This window comes from Vulpes lagopus, chromosome 4 (genome assembly GCF_018345385.1).
Source record: "Vulpes lagopus strain Blue_001 chromosome 4, ASM1834538v1, whole genome shotgun sequence".
Lineage (NCBI taxonomy): Eukaryota > Metazoa > Chordata > Mammalia > Carnivora > Canidae > Vulpes > Vulpes lagopus.
In genome coordinates this window covers 35,782,435-35,802,846 of record NC_054827.1, presented here as the reverse complement: position 1 = coordinate 35,802,846, position 20,412 = coordinate 35,782,435, and the positions used below count along the sequence as shown (strand labels likewise).

At 39.0% G+C, this 20,412-nt stretch overlaps 1 protein-coding gene across 3 annotated transcripts in view; it reads left to right on the top strand.

The window, feature by feature from the left end:
- Positions 1 to 16,415, top strand: part of KAT6A (lysine acetyltransferase 6A) — a 117,263-nt gene extending 100,848 nt beyond the window's left edge. For 2 of the 3 annotated variants that reach the window (XM_041751691.1, XM_041751689.1), the window contains exons 12-17: positions 630 to 723; positions 2,478 to 2,709; positions 3,445 to 3,652; positions 4,842 to 5,447; positions 8,526 to 8,838; positions 10,961 to 16,415. In XM_041751691.1, the coding sequence (XP_041607625.1) occupies positions 630 to 723; positions 2,478 to 2,709; positions 3,445 to 3,652; positions 4,842 to 5,447; positions 8,526 to 8,838; positions 10,961 to 13,689 (4,182 nt within the window). In that variant the 3' untranslated portion in view covers positions 13,690 to 16,415. The remainder of the gene's footprint in view (positions 1 to 629; positions 724 to 2,477; positions 2,710 to 3,444; positions 3,653 to 4,841; positions 5,448 to 8,525; positions 8,839 to 10,960) is intronic. The other variant, XM_041751692.1, reaches the window with a different exon arrangement.
- Positions 16,416 to 20,412: the final 3,997 nt, after the last annotated feature.

Here is a 20,412-nt window from a genome sequence, read left to right as displayed (position 1 = left end):
TTTGTAGTCAAACCACATAAAAGATGTACTTATACTTAAGTTAGCCTGTGATAAAATCTAAGTGTATGAAACAGGTAAGTGGAAAGTACCAGCTTTCTGTTAGTTGGCTATTTCAGAAGTTAAATGTAATTTTATAGATACTGCCTGATTTTTAAAGGATCTGTACCCAACATTTTCAGATTATTTTTTGTGAAGTTAGGTACAACCAGTGGAGAGATGGGACTGCCCTGTGTATCACCAGAGCAGGAAATAAGAGAATCTTTGAAATGGTTGATGAATTTTCCCATTTCTGGAGTACCACACTGACTCATCATTTGTAGCTTTGCAGATTGATTGGGACTCACATTCCTCTGTTCATCTTAGGCAATGACATACTGTTTTGGAGTTGCAGATGGTGTTAGATGGCATAATTTTATTTTATATTTTTATTCTCCTGGGATGGTTGCTTTGTGGGTAATGGCAATGACTTAACATTGTCCTAGCTCCTCCCAGTGGGGTATTTTTTTCTTGATGAGCTTGCTATTCTCAAAGGACCAGGGCTGTGGTTTTGACTGTTAGTCTTTGTTTCTTGATAATTAGCATTACTATTCAGTCTTACCCACATGTTGTCTTACAATTTTCTTTACCAGGAAAAGCACTGCCAACAGAAGTACAACGTTTCCTGTATAATGATTCTTCCCCAATACCAGCGTAAGGGCTATGGCAGGTTTCTCATCGATTTCAGTAAGGATTATATAATACAGTTTTTCATTATCTCTTCTTGTGGACCTTCTGTGATATCTGTTTTTTTAGAGATTTACAGATGATTTATTGGTTGCTAGTATCTTTTGTCATACTGCAGTGTGGGACTTTAAAACCTAAAGTCATGAATTTTTTTTCTTTTGATTGGACATAGAATATTTTTAAATATTTAAAAATAGCTTATACTGAATACTCACTTTTGTGTGACCTATTGCAAATACTTTTAATTTTCAACTCTGAATTTACAGTGGAACTTAGTTTTATGATAATTCTGACAGTAATACTCAATGCATTATATAACAACTAAAGTTAGTACAGTAGAGAAATACAGCCCTCGCCTTATTTTTTGTTACCCAATTATCTGAGAAAATGCGTACATCGTTTTTTAGTTACGGGCTCTACCTAGTGGTTAAAATATGCAGTGCACCTTTAAAAAAACCCTAAAAGTAAATGGTGTAGGAAATCAATCTGACTTAAAAATTAAAAGCTAACAGCTCTAAAAAAGTCAATGTAGATTTTGAATCTTGTTTTACATGTTGATAGTCTTGCTTAGAAAGTAAATATATGTTTACAATAAATTTTATATTGATTATAGAATAGTAAGTTTTGAGGAATATTTTTATATAGGCAGTTCTAAATATCAGATGATTATATCACCAGTGTTAAGGAGTTAATTCTCAGATGGACCAGTGCAGCTTATTCTAGTTGGCCTTAGACTGTACTCCTGAATATTTTATTGGAAATATGTGCCATTGATGATGATTTTGTACATTTTCTTGGCCTTTTTAGATTGGTATTAGAGAGTGCAACTCAGATTATTTCCTTTAATATCAATATATTGTTCTGAAATAGGACTCATGTTTGGATGTTATGCCATTAAATAGGAAAGTTAAGGGAAAATATTTTATTATACTAATTAGTTATACTTTTGAGATACACAAACAACAGTCTATGATTACAGTTTTTTTTTTATTTGCTTTTCGTAACGTAATCTATTTTCCCATGTTACACTATTTACAGACTGCTTTTAGTAAAGCGTCCTTTGATAACAAAAAGCTGCATTTCTTCTGCCATCTCCATTGTCAGTGCTCTCTCTTAGTATTTATGCCTTTCTCTTCCTGTTCTTGAGAGTCCTGCTCTAAACAGGAGGACAAATCCCACCACACACTCACGGGGACATCCTCACGCTGACATCCTTGCTTACTAAGAATTAAGGTGAGGTAATTGTTAGGAGAGCTTTGGCTGAAGTGAGAAATTGTCATCTGATTCACTCGCAGAAGAACCACAATCTTAACAGATAGGATTACATAAAAATGAAGGCATTCTTTTGTATTGTTCAACAATTCAGGTATAGCTGTTGCCATCTGGTGGTCCAAATAAAACACGCAAGGGAGGTTCCCCCCATAAAATAAAAAGGACTTTGCCTTAATCTTGTTAATGCAGCCTGTTAATATGAAGTCCTATGATTTTTTAACAATTTGAATGTTTTAACATGATTTATAGTAAGTATAGATAGAGTAATAATAACCTAATGTTCAGTATGTACAAATTATGTAATCTTGTGGAAATATGTGTTGGAGTAATTTTTCAACTTTGTTCCTTTTCTTGAAGGAATATATCTTTGACATTATTATTGCCTATTTTGCTTAGATTGGTTGTGAAGAGGGGATTGCTATTTTGGTGAATTAGCCTATTTTAGGCTCTCTGACATATTTGTGATTCGGGGGTTTCTTTAGGTTATTTGTTATCAAAGCGTGAAGGCCAAGCAGGGTCTCCAGAGAAACCATTATCCGATCTAGGTCGTCTTTCCTACATGGCTTATTGGAAAAGTGTAATATTGGAGTGCCTTTATCACCAAAATGACAAGCAAATCAGCATTAAGAAGTTAAGCAAGTTGACTGGAATCTGCCCTCAAGACATTACTTCCACACTCCACCACCTAAGAATGCTGGACTTCCGTAGTGACCAGTGAGTATCATACCCCTTGGCACACTCTCAAAAGATAATTATCTGGAAGTGTTTGGATCAGGCAGCCATATTATCAATAAAAAGGCATAAACTAATATAAGTGGTACATTTAGTGATCCTGAGAGACCATTTTTATTTCTGTGATATTTGATACCATTGACCATATTTTCTTTTTAACTGTTTTTTTCGAGTCTTCCTTCTAACTTTTGGACCTATGCTATTGAATCTTTTATTTTCTAATGTTGGGAGCTGCTTCACAATACAGGAAGTAAATAAAAACTCTAGAAATAACGTCTAATAGAATATACCCATGATTTTTTTCCATGTAAGTGATACAAAATAAAATATAGGACAGGGGAAGTTTAATTCCCCCTTATCTAGAGAGTTTGGGAAAAGATCACAGAGAAAGGAAGGAGGCATTGGACTAGAAAGTTGGACAATAGAGATAGAGTACGGGAGAGTAGCAGAAATTCCAGAGATGAGAAGTGTGAGACAGTGAATGGTTCAAATGACTTCATCCATTGCTCTTGTTGACTGTGAAGTATCTGTCCAATTCTGTATTTCTTAGCTATCTCGTATAGTGACATATTTCTATATTTTATCCTCCCAAGCAGGCCATTTTTGAAGCATTTGTCATCATCTCCAGGGTTCTGTGGGGGTTATAGCTCCATATTCATTGTCAGGCACTCCTTGTACACACACCATTGATTGCTGTAAACTTTGCTTTGGTTCCAGATTTGTGATAATCCGCCGGGAAAAACTTATCCAGGATCACATGGCAAAGCTTCAGCTGAATTTGCGACCTGTGGATGTAGATCCAGAATGCTTGCGCTGGACTCCTGTCATTGTCTCCAATTCTGTTGTCTCGGAGGAGGAAGAGGAGGAGGCTGAGGAAGGAGAAAACGAAGAGCCGCAGTGCCAGGAAAGAGAATTAGAGACAAGTGTAAGGGCATGAGTAGTCTCTATTTTTGATGACGGAAGGCTCTATTTTTGACTTGTTCATGAGTATTTGTGAAACATGTTACAATATCTTAAACCAATACAGTCAATTCACATTAGAATTTCATAGTTGATTTCAGTGATGGAGATTTCAGAAAGACTGGGTTTTGTTTACTTATTTGTGTATTTTTAAGCCGTGGATCATTAGGAGACCTTCAAATTTGTTATAATGTGTTACTTAGAACTAAGAACTTCTTACCAGAGTGCTGATAAATGGCTAAATTTTAAGCCGTGTAGTAGTAATTGAGGAATCTGAGTTTAATTCTGACCATTGTTAAAAAATGAAACAAAGATCCCCTTTCCTTAAAATAAATTTAAGGAAATAATGTGAACATGTGTATGTTTTCTAGTAGAGCATTAAATAATTCAGTGGTTACCCAAATGTCTTTAGCCATTAAAGGGTTAATGAGGGAATGTTAACATTGTATAGTTTTCAGTATTTTTCTTCACATGATGCATACCTTTCTCTGTTCTTTTTTTTAAGTTGTGCTTTCATCCTTTAAAAATCTATGTCCTCCTTTGAAAAACGTAACAGTTTCACACCCCTGTTTAATGTAATTTAATTTTCAAAATGAAATTAAATATTTAGAATAAAAATAAATAAAAATAATTACATTTTCTTTCATTTTTTTCAAACACCCTCTTTCTCATATCCATGCCCCAGAGCCCATCTCCTCTCTGTTTATAAACTTTATTGCTGAGAAATTTGGTGAATTTTTATCATTTAATATTTATAAGAACAGTGCTATTCACTTTGTTTATTGAAGGTGGGATTGTATAGTGGCTAAGAGCACTAGCTCTTGGGTCAGACTGCCTGGGTTTATATCCCAGCTTCCATATTTGCTGTTGCATACCGTAGGGCAAGTTACTTGTATTTTTTGTGCCTCAGGTACCTTGTTTGTAAAATGAGGGTATAATAATAACACTTCATACAGTGGTTGTAAGGATTGAATGAATCTTAAAAATTATTTAAAGCAGTGCCTAAACCTGAGAAATATTCATGATAGCTATTAAATAATACTTTTATTTTTTAAAGCTCCGTTTTCTTATCTCTGTTTTTAAGAGGTCAAATAGGAGGTATAACCAAATAAGACTGAAAAATTAACCAGCATGGTTTTATTTTCTAAAATCAGGTGGGAAAGTCTGCATCTCGAGAAAACAAAGAGCAAGATTCTTATTCTTCAGTAGAAAGTGAAAAGAAACCAGAAGTTACAGCACCAGCCAGTTCAACCCGTCCGAACAAACAAGTCCTTCCCCGTGATAGTCTTCCTGCAAATAATCAGCCATCCCGGAGAGGCCGCTGGGGGAGGAAGAACAGAAAAACCCAGGAACGTTTTAGTGATAAAGAATCTAAACTGCTCTTGGAAGAGACATCAACTCCTCAGGAACAATATGGAGAATGTGAGGAAAAATCCGAAACCTCCCAAGAACAATATACTGAAAGTGAGGAGCAGTTGGCAGCCTCTCAGGAGCAGTCGAGCCAGGATGGGAAGCCAGACATTCCCAAAAGAAGACTGAGTGAGGGGGTTGAGCTCTGGCGAGGACAGCTCAAGAAGAGCCCCGAGGCACTGAAGTGTAGGTTACCTGAAGGCAACGATAGGTTGCCCCGCCGCTATAGTGATGGTGACAGGGCTCTCCTCAGAGGCTTCAGTGAGAGTAGTGAGGAGGAGGAGGAGGAGCCGGAAAGCCCTCGGTCCAGCTCCCCACCCATTCTGACAAAGCCCACATTGAAGAGAAAAGTAAGGCAATTTTCTTTGTTTGTTTGTTTTTTACTTGTCTGTTCTTTCCCCAGTTGCACCTTATTGTATACATCTGTCTATCCTTGGATTCCAAAAAAGTAAATATAGAAACTGTTAGTGTTTTTTTTTTTTTTTTTTTTAGACTTTATGCCTCAATATACTGTAGCTTATGATCTTCCCAGTGAACCTGTGAAATGTGGAGATGGCTTCTGTGGTTCACGAAAATGAACACAGACATCATAAGCTTATTGAAGATCTGACAAACTTTTTCAGCTTGGTGTTTTGATGTTGTAATCATGAATTTCAGAGATTTAAAAAATATTTTAAAGTATGCAGAGATTAGAAATGTTTATGTTAGAAAAGGAGGAAAGTATTTGACAGCTGGACGAGCAGTGGTACCCTACGTTGGGGTGCTCAGAATGATGCCATTCATCTTGGATGGGACTTTTCCCCCTGTGTTCTCATCTTCCGTCTCCATCTCTCCCTTTTTTCTTCCAGTGGTTTGACTTAACCTGGTTTTAAAAATATTTTCTCAACTTTATTTCATCATCTTGCAAAGTTGGAACAATAGCCAGTTTATAAATACATTGTGATGATGATAATGAGTTTTGGTAAATTGTATACCAGAACCATTGCAGGCTGTGGAGTGAGTTGAAAGCATTGCCGCAAGCCAGCCAGACTGAGCTCAGCCCCCTGGGTGGAGCCACCCTATAGTAGTGGGGTGCCAGCTTTCATCCAAAGCAGTGAAATTGTTCCTTTCCTTAGCAGAACCTTATGGAAAAAACAAGTAGGACTTTATATAAAAAAAATAAGTTTTTAATTTTAGAACACTTTTAGATGTATGCAATTATTGCAAAGGAAGTACAGAGAGTTCTAAATTCCTTACACCCGGTTTCCCCTATTCTTATGTTGGTACAGCACATTTGTCACAAATAGTGAACCAGTGTTTTATTAACTAAAGTCCATACTTTATTTGGATCTCCTCAGTTTTCCCTTATGTCCTTTTTCTGTTCCAGGACCGCATCCAGCACACCACACTACACTTAGTAGCCATGCCTCTTTGGTTCCTCTTGGTCAGGACATTTTTTCAGACTCCTTGTTTTTGACTACCTTGACAGTTTCACGAGTTCTGGCTAGGTTTTTTAGAATGCCCCTCATGATAGTAGAATGGGGTAATATGTTTTTGGGAAGAAGACCACAGAGGTAAAGTGTCATTTTGTCACATCATATAAAGGGTATCTTGTTTTATATGTATGTATACACACACCTATACACCAAACACAGAGTATTACTGCCATTATGACTTTTCACTATTGATGTCAGCCTCGATCCCCAGTTTTGAGGTTGTGTTTATCAGGTTTCTCCACTCCATTTTTCCCCCTTTCCCATACTGTACTCTTTGGAAGGTAGTCACTGACAACAGCCCACACTTCAGATATGTGGAGAGTTACACTCTATTCCTTAGGAGCAGAATATCTGTGTTAAATTTTTGGAATTCTGCTTCGTTATTTATTCATTCCCACCCATCTGTTTGTTTCTTCAAGCATTTATTTATACCAGCGTGGACTCAGATATTACTTGATACTTTGAGTCATAACCCAGCAGTACCAACTTGATTTAATGTGTTGCTCAAATTGTTCTAGCTTTGGCCATGAGGAGTCTTTTAGTTTTAAAACTAAAAGTATCCCTTTAACTTAATATATACCCTCATCATTGTGAGGTTTTTTTGCTTTGTTTTGAGCATTTCCTTACTTTCTAGTACTATAGAGTATTCTCGGTTCATCTTGTATATTTCATGTTCCGATCCTAGAGTCAGCAGTTTTCCAAAGAGCAGAAACAGACATGATTAACCTAATTTGAAAGCTGTATTGTCAAGTAAAAGGAGTAGAAATTTAAATTTAGAGAAAAACTGAACACTGGCTAACTCTGCCATTCATTACGTGATCATAAGGACTATAACTTTGCCATTCCAGGCTTATATTGCTTATTTATAAGATAAAGTTATGCTATTTCCCTATGTAACCAACAGAATATTATATAACAGGCAGTGAGATCATGTACAAAATACTAGAAGTTCTTTTTTTTTTTTTTAAATATATTTTTTTTAATTTTTTATTTATTTATGATAGTCACAGAGAGAGAGAGAGAGGCAGAGACACAGGCGGAGGGAGAAGCAGGCTCCATGCACCGGGAGCCTGATGTGGGATTCGATCCCGGGTCTCCAGGATCGCGCCCTGGGCCAAAGGCAGGCGCCAAACCGCTGCGCCACCCAGGGATCCCCAAAATACTAGAAGTTCTTTTTTTTTTTTTTTTTTTAATACTAGAAGTTCTTAAAGAAATTCTCTTGACTGGGAATCAGAGACTATGTTTTCCAGCCATTTCTATACTGACTGGATATGTGACCTTTAGCAAGCCCTGTAGCCTTTCTCGCCTCTATAGATTGAGGGGATTAGCTTAGATCATCTCTGGTGCATCATCTTTATCATTTTGTTGTATCTATTGTAGGGTTTAAGGTATTCAATCAACCCTAGTACAAGATTGTGCCTAATGTGCCAAATTCCAGTAACAGATTTATTACTTTTGAAATGCTTCACTAGCATCAAGAAATATGTATCGGCTCCATATTTTTACATTCTACTATGACTCCTTAAGGGTGGTTCATAGCTCATGAAAGTATCATACAGCTTTGCTGATGGTTCTGTTTAGAGCTATGAAACAAACTTTTTTTTTTCTCTCTTGAAGTAAAGAGAAGTTAAAGGATCAGCTTCTGTGTCATTTCAGGATTGAAATAGGCATTTTCCTAGGGTGTTAAATTTAACTGAACTGTTAATGGAATTATAGTATCTGCTCTTTGGGCATGACTTTTGCAAAGTTGTATTCAATTATCCAACATCTTTCTGTGATGACTTTATGTATAGTATCTTACCATAGTATTTTGAAATAATACTTAAAATCTCTCTTGGCAAACCATTTTATATGTGCTAATTCTGTTAGATTCAAAAACTATAAATTATGTTATTAATAGAAATTATAGTATTCGTTACTGTAAATAAAATACTTTCTTCCTCTTTTAAATAGAAACCAATTCTTCACCGAAGAAGGAGGGTCCGAAAACGCAAACACCACAATAGCAGTGTGGTCACAGAAACTATTTCAGAGACTACAGAGGTGTTAGATGAGCCTTTTGAAGACTCTGACTCCGAGAGGCCGATGCCAAGATTAGAACCCACATTTGAGATTGATGAAGAAGAAGAGGAAGAGGATGAAAATGAACTCTTCTCTAGAGGGTACTTCCATCGTTTGTCCTCACAGGATGTGCTCAGGTGTCGATCCTCTACTAAGAGGAAATCTAAAGATGAAGATGATGATGAAGAGTCAGATGATGCCGATGGTATGTTTTACAGAACTGTTGCTTATGGAAGTTTTATTGTTTTTGAAGAAACAGGCCGTAAGTGATAGCTCCAAACCCTTCCAGCAAAAGGCTGAAAAAACGACACATGTCCCAAATGAAGGGCGGTCGACTTGGTAACCTCTCAAAATTTGTGTGAAGTATACTCACCCCTTTTCTCATTGAGCCCTCTATCATTTTTAAAAAAAAGTTTTTTTTTCTAGTTTCCCCTTCCATATAGGACCTATTTTTGCCTCTGTAGAGAATATCTTGCTGTTAGGAAGTTGTTCTTTTTTGTCTAATCCTTTCTTAGCCATTATGTGGATCTTTAGTTAATGGGTGGATTGAACTTTGCATCAGGAAGACATTGAAGTAATAACCCTTTATTAGAAAGTAAACTCTGTGGAATTACCTATTTTGCTAATTCTTGTATGCTGAGTGCTTAAAATAGGTACTTAGTAAATATTGCTATAAATGGATACATACTAAGATGATGGTTCTTAAGATCAGATTTGTGTAAATTGGACTTGCTTCACATCTGTTCAGGAATCCTTCTGAATCATATCTCTAATGTGCCTTTCTCTGCGAGTAGTAAGTTTCTAATAAAAATGCCTCAGGGTAGGTTAAATTTCATGGCATAGCAAAAAATCCAGTGATTTACTTTTAAAATAGTCTTGTCATTTAGCAATAAATTGGGGCTTGTGTATGTGTGGGGTCACAGGCTAGTCATTTACATCCTACCCTAAGGTTTCTACCAGTGCATCATGCTGCCTACATAAGCAGAGTTTGCCTTAATGGGTGGAGTGGGGCAGGGGCTGTCAAACTGAGCATTTTTGCTTTGGCAGGTGAATTTGGAAGAATCTATTTGGCCATTTGTGATGGAGATATAGCTTTTATTTATTAACTAATTGAGCTTTTTATCCTTCTTTAAAAAAATAAATTTGCTCAATTTCATATCTAGTAGAAACTTGTGTTTTCCCCACTCATATTTTTATATAAGAAGTACTTTTAATATAGTGGTAAGATGAGTGCTTTGCTTTATTGTAAATGATTTTCCACAGTTTTATTGTGTTACACTTTGAGTTTTATAACTAGGAAACTAAAGACTTATTGTATAAATTTGGCTCTTCAGTAAAATTCTCTCTTGGATCATTGTAGACTAAAATAATATCCCCTGTTTAAGTTCTTGTTGACTTGGACAAATATTCTCTGATGCGGCCATTTCCTTTCTTAATTTTCAAGTTATTATTGCTAACTGTGCCTTTTTAGCTCCCTCTTAGAAATCCTATTCTTGCCTTGGGTTCTTTCCTTTAAAAATTAATGGGAAATGTGAATATACTTAATGCCGCATTGTACTGGACACCTAAATGTGGTTAGAAGGGTACATTTTCTGCTATGCACAATTTACTACAATCTTTAAAAATAGAAAAAAGTAATGGAGAGAAAATAATGCTAATATCAAATTTATTTCTAATAAATCATTGTCATTGATGCTTTCACTTTTTCTTTAGATCAGTATTTGTCTAGGACTAAATGCCTTATGGCTATTCCTGTACAAACACAACATTGAGCAGTTTTTCATGTAGGATTGCTTAGTCATGGCCTGGGGTAATTAACTCCAGAAGTAATGATTGTATGGAAACCAAGAAAACCAGAGAGATGATATAAATTGCAAACAGGAGAGAGAAAAAAAAAGAAACGAGCTGATTTTTTACTTACACAGTAAATACTGCTTGTCTGAAGTAGTTGTAATAACTGCCGAGCATTTGCATCTTTACACAGCTTATCTCCATTTGCTAGAGGAGAAAACTGACATACAGACTAACTTCTTAAAGCCGTGCGATTGGTGATGATAAACCTGATTTTTAACTAGTGGGTGGCAGCAGAGCGTTGACTGGGATTCTCTCATTGTTCAGCCAGGTCACTGTGTGACTTTAGAAGAGCTCATTGATTAGGTTTGTCCTTTCAATTCTTAACTTGAAAGTGAAGGTAATCAGGAGTTTGTGATGATTAGTAAAACCATTTCTGTTGCATGTATGATCTCAGAAAAAGGCACTAGTACAAACACAAAATCTTGTAATTTTTTTTTTAATGTGATGTTTCTTTTTTTATCCCTCCTGTATAGACACTCCTATCCTAAAGCCAGTATCTCTCTTGAGAAAATGTGATGTGAAAGATTCTCAACTTGAGCCAGATACATCCACGCCTATGAAAAAGAAAAAGGGGTGGCCCAAAGGCAAAAGCCGCAAACCTATCCACTGGAAGAAAAGACCTGGTCGCAAACCAGGATTTAAGTTGAATCGGGAAATCATACCCATTTCTACTCAAGAATGCATTGTTGAGCCCATAGTCCCCATTCCTAAACAAGGACGTAAACCCAAACTTCAAGAGAATGAAGAAACTGTGGAACCAAAAGAAGACTTGCCTTTAACTGAAGAAGGGAAGGAAGAAGAGGAGATGCACGCGGAAGCAGAAGAGGTTGAAGAGGGAGAAGAAGAAGATACAACCAGCAGTGAAGTTAGAGCAGCTTCTCCAGTGGATAGCAACAGTCCTGAGACAGAAACAAAACAGCCTGAGATAGAAGAGGAAGAAGAGAAGCCCCGTGTCTCAGAGGAGCAGAGGCAATCAGAGGAGGAGCAACAAGAACTGGAAGAACAGGAGCAAGAGGAAGAGGATGAAGTGGCTATCGAGACAAACCAGAATGAGGACCATGATGCAGATGATGAAGATGATGGTCATCTGGAACCTACCAAGAAAAAAGAGCTAGAGGAGCAACCCATTAGAGAAGACGTCAAGGAGGAGCCCGGTAGTCAGGAGTCTTTTTTAGATACTAATATTCAGAGCAATAGGGAGAATATAAAGGATAAAGATGAAACAGAACCAGATTCTGAAGAGGAACAGACTTCCCATGAAACATCCATGGTATCAGAGCATATGCCAGGGTCTGAGGATGATCATGAAGAAGACTCAAACTCTAAGGAAGAATTAATTGAGCTGAAAGAGGAAGAAGAGATTCCTCACAGTGAACTGGATCTAGAAACCGTGCAAGCAGTGCAGTCTTTGACTCAAGAAGAAAGTAACGAGCACGAGGGAGCCTACCAGGACTGTGAAGAAACTCTGGCAGCATGTCAGACCCTGCAGAGTTATACCCAGGCTGATGAAGACCCTCAGATGTCAATGGTTGAAGACTGCCATGCTTCAGAACATAATAGTCCCATATCTTCCGTTCAGTCTCATCCCAGCCAGTCGGTCCGTTCAGTCAGTAGTCCCAACGTGCCTGCCCTCGAAAGTGGTTACACCCAGATCAGCCCGGAGCAAGGATCCCTGTCCGCACCCTCTATGCAGAACATGGAGACCAGCCCCATGATGGATGTGCCTTCCGTATCAGACCACTCTCAGCAGGTGGTGGACAGTGGGTTCAGTGACCTGGGCAGCATCGAGAGCACCACAGAAAACTACGAGAACCCCAGCAGTTACGATTCTACAATGGGTGGCAGCATCTGTGGGAATAACTCTTCGCAGAGCAGCTGCTCCTACGGTGGCTTGTCGTCCTCCAGCAGCCTCACCCAGAACAGTTGTGTCGTCACTCAGCAAATGGCAAACATAGGCAACAGCTGCAGCATGATGCAGCAGAACAGCGTCCAGCCTGCGGCAGCCAACTGCAACATCAAGTCACCTCAGAGCTGTGTGGTGGAGAGGCCCCCCAGTAACCAGCAGCAGCAGCCGCCCCCACCCCCACAGCAGCAGCAGCAGCAACAGCAGCAGCAACAACAGCAACAGCAGCAGCAGCAGCAGCCGCCCCCACCGGCGCCACCGCCGCAACCAGCACCACAGCCTCCACCCCCCCAGCAGCCGCAGCAGCCACCGCCGCCCGCCCCACCACCACCACAGCCCCAGCCCCAGCAGCCACAGCCTCCGCCCCCGCCACAGCAGCAGCCCCCGCTGTCGCAGTGCAGTATGAACAACAGTTTCACTCCAGCGCCCATGATCATGGAGATCCCTGAATCGGGAAGCACTGGGAACATAAGTATTTATGAGAGGATTCCAGGGGACTTTGGTGCTGGCAGCTACTCTCAACCATCAGCCACCTTCAGTTTAGCCAAGTTGCAGCAGCTGACAAACACCATTATGGACCCTCATGCCATGCCTTATAGCCATTCTCCTGCTGTGACTTCCTATGCAACCAGTGTTTCTTTGTCTAATACAGGACTGGCTCAGCTAGCTCCATCTCATCCATTAGCTGGAACCCCTCAAGCACAAGCCACCATGACACCGCCCCCAAACTTGGCATCTACCACCATGAACCTCACGTCACCTCTGCTACAGTGCAACATGTCTGCCACCAACATTGGCATTCCTCACACCCAGAGGTTGCAAGGGCAGATGCCAGTCAAAGGGCACATTTCCATCCGCTCCAAATCCGCGCCACTGCCCTCTGCAGCTGCTCATCAGCAGCAGCTGTATGGCCGCAGCCCACCAGCGGTTGCCATGCAGGCCGGCCCTCGTGCGTTGGCTGTTCAGCGTGGCATGAACATGGGGGTTAATTTGATGCCGACCCCCGCTTATAACGTCAATTCCATGAATATGAACACCTTGAATGCCATGAACAGCTATCGGATGACACAGCCCATGATGAACAGCAGTTACCATAGTAACCCTGCCTACATGAACCAGACAGCACAGTATCCTATGCAGATGCAGATGGGGATGATGGGGAGCCAGGCCTATACCCAGCAGCCTATGCAGCCAAACCCTCATGGAAACATGATGTACACTGGCCCCTCCCATCACAGCTACATGAATGCTGCTGGCGTGCCCAAGCAGTCACTCAATGGACCTTACATGAGAAGATGAGCAAGATGAACTTGCAACTAAAAACTTAAATATATATAAATAAAGGAACCTTTTATACTGACAAACCAGAGAAAAATGGACCTTTTTCCAGTTAAAATATTGCTGTAGATTTAGAGGAATTTTTCTTTGGTTTATTTTATTTTTTAGAAAACCTGGTCTTCTCTTTTTTTGGGTTCATTTTGTTCTGGGTTTTGGTTTTCTTCACAATCTTGAACATTTTACAATAGAACTCATCTAAAAATGGATTTGGGGATAGGGGAAACATGCACAAAAATCTTTTCATAATTAAAAAGAGCCTTACTTTCTTTACATACCACATGGACAGAATTTGTGTAAAAGCGAATTATCTTTATTTTATTTTAAAATGTGTGTTTCCCCTCACTGTTTGCAGCTCCCAATGTTGTCATTTTTAAATGTTATATATACATCTCGGGGGTTAACCAGACCCTTTCCTCCAGACCCAACCTTTCATTTCCTACTTCATTCCAGCAGGAGGCACTTACGGGAGACTCGGATGGGGACATGGAGAACAACCCAAGCTCCTTAAACTTATTATTATTGTTAATATTATTATTATTATTATTATTAATAAAGCGAGGCAGGAAAATGCTTCTCCTTTTAAAATCCCCTCCACTCCCCCCACACACATACACACACACACGCACAAGCATACACACATACACACCACACACACACACCTCTTGAAACTTTTCCCCAAGAATGTTTCTTTATAGTTGGACTACATTGAAATGTTTGTTTTTCTTAAGTCAAGTGTAATATAATTTTTATCTTTTTATTTTGTTTTTGTTTTACTATTCCCACTCAGCACTCAGAGACACAAAAATACTGTAAGTCTCAGTTAACAGCAGAATCTCAGAGGAAAGCTGTTTGCAATCCTAATCCCGCCTTGGAGGAATAAAGATGGTCAATTAACAATCAAAAAGAGGAAATATACCTCTTGTTTTTTACCACCTGGTGAATCAGCCATAACACATATTCCATACAGCCTCTTGTTTTTAAGTATGTACTTTGAGATGCTAAGGGTCTTGATTCTTGAGCCTTCGACTCTGACTAAACCCAAACAGCAGTCCCCAGTGATTAGCCTCTTACTTAAAGTGTTGATGGATGACTGTACATTTCAGTGATTTGAAAAATACCTGACAAACATTTGACACTGTTTATGTCGGAAGAGATGACAGAAGGGAGATCATGGTGTGAGTTTTATAGCTACTTAAATGATACATACCTCTAGTTTTCATTTGTCTTGAGATCCTGAGTTCATTCCCTGTGAATCAGAGTGCACCAGCCCCTCTCCTGTGAGTGGTTAAAAGAGAAGAGGGATAAACCAACCACCAGCATAGTAGGGCAAATCTGGACAGCAGGGTTTTAGCAGGTTCCTATGTTGCTTCCAACTCCCATTATCTTTTCTCTCGTGCAGCCAGTTCGCCCATTCTCTTCCTATTACTTGCTCCAGGGATAGGTAAAAAATATATATATATATATTATCTATATATATGTTCCATCATTAGAAGATGGAAACTATTATACCACTTGGTATGTGCAGTCAAATATCCAAAAGGGGGAAGTACTGCTTAAAGAAATACCTGTAAGCATTAAATTCTCTCCTTTATTTGTACATTTTATATAGATAAATTTTTGAAGTACTAATTAGGCATTAAATTTTTTCAGATGCACAGGTTTGTTGTTTTTTTTTTTATACACTTTAATTGACTTTCTCAATTATAAACGTGTTAGGTAGAAAAAGGCAGAATTCCACATCTTCCCACTATCGATTCTGAGCATGTGCAAGGCTGTGTAGGACCCAGTTTCTCTGTATATACTCTTCCAGTTCCCAGTCATCCTATGTAGAAAGTGCACTGTGCTGCCCTCTCCCTACATCTTCAGCTCTGTCATTGCTTCCTGGTTGGGGTGGGGACGGGGTGGGCCGGGAGGGAGGTATGTTGGGAGGAGGGTGGGTCAAGGCAGAAGGAGAAGCTGTTGAAAGGAGGGCCGTGAATTCAGTTTCAGTTGGTTTGCGGTTGTGTTTGGTTTCATTTGTTTCTTTAAAAAAAAAAAATTCAATCGGGCAGCTCCCTTTTCCACAAGCCTTTTTGTGACTGTAGAACTATTGTAGAGAAAATGTTCTTTTCTATATTATAAAAGAAATTATCCAACACAGTAATATTGGTACCTGTCATTTTTTCACTTCTGTTTAAAAAAATGTATTTTTAGCAAGATAACTTGGGTAATCTTCTAAAAAAGAAATTTAAAAACTCACTGTTAGTGACTTTGATGCCTTTTAAAAATAAGAGCTTTTTCATTTCATTCCATCTTTAAAATTTTTTATCTTTGTTGTAGAATATTAAAAACTATTTTAAGAAAGATAAAAATTCTCTTTAAAGAGATCTCTAGAGTGTGTGAATAGAGCTCCAGATGCCTCTAAAAGCCGCATGTACAAATGAAGCTAAGTCTATTCCTGTCTGTTTATATTTGCTTTTCCTGTTTTGTAACCTCTTTGTACTTTGTTCATGGTGACTTGTAAGCTACGGGGAAGGGGTGCCTAGATGCCTTTGTATTTCTCCATGTCATGCGCTCCTGGGCCAGTCGGTCTCCCTTCCTCTCCTTGTATGTAATATCACTTTTTTTTCCCCTTTCTAGCAAGTACTTTCAAAAGAACTCTGTACATTTTAACATAAAAAAAATAAATTATGTTGAGCCATTTTGGATGTCTGTCTTGCATGTGCAATTTTTCTCCCAAATATTTTAAACTCTCCAGTTCTTTTTCTACATAATAGAGACTTAAAAATATTAGCCTTTTTCACATTCCCCTTTATACACCGAGTATAAGTTCATGGTCTTTACTTTGAAATGCCAGTCTTTGCTCATATATATATTTAAATGCTGACAATATAGATTGTGTTTCCTTTTCCAGTGAAAATGGTACCATAATCTCACTTTGGATTTTTGAGAGAAATCCATTTGAAAACTTAAAGGGACTGTAATTCAGTCAACCAAAGAGCAGAAATACAGTAATAAGTGGCTCCTAGAATTGGAACAAGGTTTTCTCATCTCAGCTTACCTGATCACATCACAGAGGAAGATTTGCCAGAAATCAAGGTCTTGAATATTAATGATCTCTTGATCTTTTCCGAGTTGTTGTACTTGCCTCTCTTCATTTAGAATTTTGGAATATGAGGCAGGCTCTAGAAAATTAGATTTAGCTTTGAGAGACTGACAGCTGGGAGTGGGGCAGTGAGCCAGGTACAAGTTTTAGCTGCCACTCTTCTGAGGAGTTCACGAAGTGTCTGCAAGGTACCCATAGCCAGGCATTTGTTCTCCGTCTCACACCATTCAAGGTTTAGGCCCTAGAGTCAGGTCATCTCCAGAAAAGAAATTACCTGTTTCCCTTGTGTTTGCTTGCTGAAGTAACCATGATTTGGACCCAAGACTTACTTGTACCATGCAATCATTGGTGGACTGTCTGCAAAACAAGCTTCCTGTCTTTGCTACTGTTAAGTGAATTCAACATAATGCAGTTCTGTTTTTGCTACAAAGGAAATGTGACCCAAAGAATGTATTCTAGACTTTTTAAAGTGTTAACACCCCCACTTCTTTCATTCATTCATTCATTCATTCATGAGAGACAGCGAGAGAGGCAGAGACATAGGCAGAGGGAGAAGCAGGCTCCATGCAGGGAGCCCGATGTGGGACTCGATCCTGGGACCCCAGGATTACGCCCTGGGCTGAAGGCAGACACTCAACCGCTGAGCCACCCAGGCATTCCCCCCACACTATATTTAAATTACATTTAAAATCTTCAAAATCGAAATTGAAAAAATCAAATTGGATAATTCCATGTATAGCCCAACTCATGAATGATCTCAGTTTCTTTACTTTCCACCTTCTGGCCTTTTCACTCTATCAGAAGGTAGATGGTGGGAGGAAAATGATAATACACACACTGCATGTATGTTGCTGACAGCCTTGGCCTACCAGTGCTAGGATCTATTGCCCTGCACTCAGTAGCTAGGGTGCCAGGACATCTTACACCTCTTGAGCATCTTGCCTCTCTGAGAACCTCAGGTGGTGCCCCGTGTCCTCTGTAGCATGGTGACAACGGTGTGTGTTCCTTGAACGCTGGAGTCTGCCAGGTAGACCGCTCTGGGTCTTCAGGGTTCTCCATGTTAGGGCTGGGGCAGTGTATCGTGGCTTTAGTTCTTCCTCCTGGCTTTCCTTAATGTGCAAGATACAGCTCAACGGTGATGAAAATGGAAAGGCATAGTGGAAAAAAAACCTGGCAGAAGAGAGGAAGAAGCAAGATAATGACAGGTGGTGGGGACGCAAACTGCATTTTCTTGATGTGACTTTCAAGAAAACTAAAAATTGAAGTGACACATTTCTTTCAATTAACTCAGAAGACCACATACAGTAACATTTCTTATGTTGGCAAATGTCTGGAATTCTTGAGCATGGTCATCCAACTAAAAGCTGACAAGCCCCACAACAAAACTTATTTGTTAATAAATTTCTGTTAAGGGGCAGGATGGATTTGTGACCTAATGCAGCACAAACCCATGGCTTTTCCAAAGTGACAGCTATAAATCAGGTTTGATGAAATTCCTTGCTATATTAATGAGGAGCCTAAATATTGCTATGCCTATTACATAAGGCCTATTACATAGGCCTATTACAAAAAGGCGGCAGGTGTAATTTCTGCCTAAAATCAGGAAAACCCTGGGGTATGATGGGCTTTGGTTTTTGAGATCTTTTAAAACACCAAGCAGAGAGAGCCTCCGTGAATTGTTTTCCAGCGATTTCTGTGAATAAACTTCAAGTGTGAGATAATATATTCTTGTCATCAAGAAAAAAATGTTCTAGCATTTAACTCTACTACACAGACATCTCTGAAAGCCACATTTAAGCAACATTCAAAAAAAATTTAAACATTCTATGAGATGACATGTTTATTTTTAAACAACCATTTTTGGGTTTATACATGTACAAACATGAGCAAACAAAGACAAGTGGATGAACTGGCGTCAGCTGGTTGCCAGTATTTAATGCACAGAATTGCGCACTGGGACAGCTCGCTGGTGTTTCTGTGAGTATGCATTGAAACACTGACATCTGGTTAATGTTGGGGGACACAAGCCATTCATATCACTTCTCAAGTTATTTAAGTTGGCCTTAGAGACCTTTTTGAGCCCCAGAATCTTCTATTTTTGGAAACTTCATATAAAACCTTTCTAATTGGATCCTAAGTTTAAAGAAAAATATACATAACACTTATTTGCTAGGTCTAGGGCTCTGCCCCATGTACAAGTTCTAATTTTTTTTTCTTTAAGATTTTATTTATTCATGAGAGACACAGAGAGGCAGAGACACAAGCAGAGGGAGAAGCAGGCTCCATGCAGAGAGCCTGATGCAGGACTCGATCCCAGGACCCTGGAACACAACCTGAGCCAAAGGCAGGCGCTCAACCACTGAGCCACCTAGGCATTTCTCTAATTGTTTAATTGATGTATTACTTTTTTTTTAATGTATTACTTTTAATAAAGTTGATTGCCTTAGTTTTTAAAAATAAAAGCAGCTGTAGTCAATTATGTCAAAATGATTGAATCTGATCATAGTTTAACAGAAAATGAAAACATTAAGTAGGAGGCAGATATGGAAGTTTTACTAAGCACAAGGACCACTTGTAAAATTGAATAATTACACCGTTTTTAAAAAGTTTGTCTAGCTCCTATTTACAGGAAGTAACTAAAATTGACTAGGATTCCTAACTTGACAGGCCCAAAGGACTCTTGATTGAAAGTTGTAAATGTGAAAACTGAATAACACGGAATACTACAAGAACAACTTTACAGAGCTAAGGAAGTAATTCTACTAAAAATTACAAAGGAAAACAAAGCAAAACAGACCCAAACCAGCCACTGTATATAGCTTATCTTTGTTGAGTTGCTTAGTTAGGGCTCCCAGGCTATGGGATGGCCTTCATCAATCTGATCCATCCTCCTTGGTGCAGCAACTTGGTCTTCAGCGGGCTCCTCCCCAGGCTGCCTCCTCTGCTGTTCCAGACAGCCCCCCAAAATGTGAATATGTCCAGAGAAGAAGAGTGACTTGGTTCTCAGCATCTTTTTGTGTCTGTTATATTATGAAAATAGAATATATACATAAAAGTCCATAAGACATGTACAGCTTCATGCATCTGTTTAAAGTGAATATCTCTGTACAACTACATCAGTTCAATAAATAGTACAGCAGCCCAGAAATCATTGCAATCCTCTTTTCTGACCAAAGATAATCACCAGACTTACGTGATAGGTACTTCCTTAATTTTAAAAAAATATTTTACTACTTAGGTATGCATTATTTTTTTTTAAAGATTTTATTTACTTATTCATGAGAGACACAGAGAGAGGCAGAGATACAGGCAGAAGGAGAAGCAGGCTCCCTGCAGGGAGCCTGACATGGGACTCGATCCCAGGACCTTGGGATCACAACCTGAGCCAAAGGCAGATGCTGAACCACTGAGCCACCCAGGTGCCCCAGGTATGCATTCTTAAACACCATAGTTTCATTTTGCCTGGTTTTGAACTTTATAGAAATGGGATCATGACAACATAGGGAATATAGTCAATAATATTGTAATAATGTTGTTCATATGGTGACAGATGGTGACTACACTTACCATGGTAAGCACTGTGTAAGTTACAGAAATGT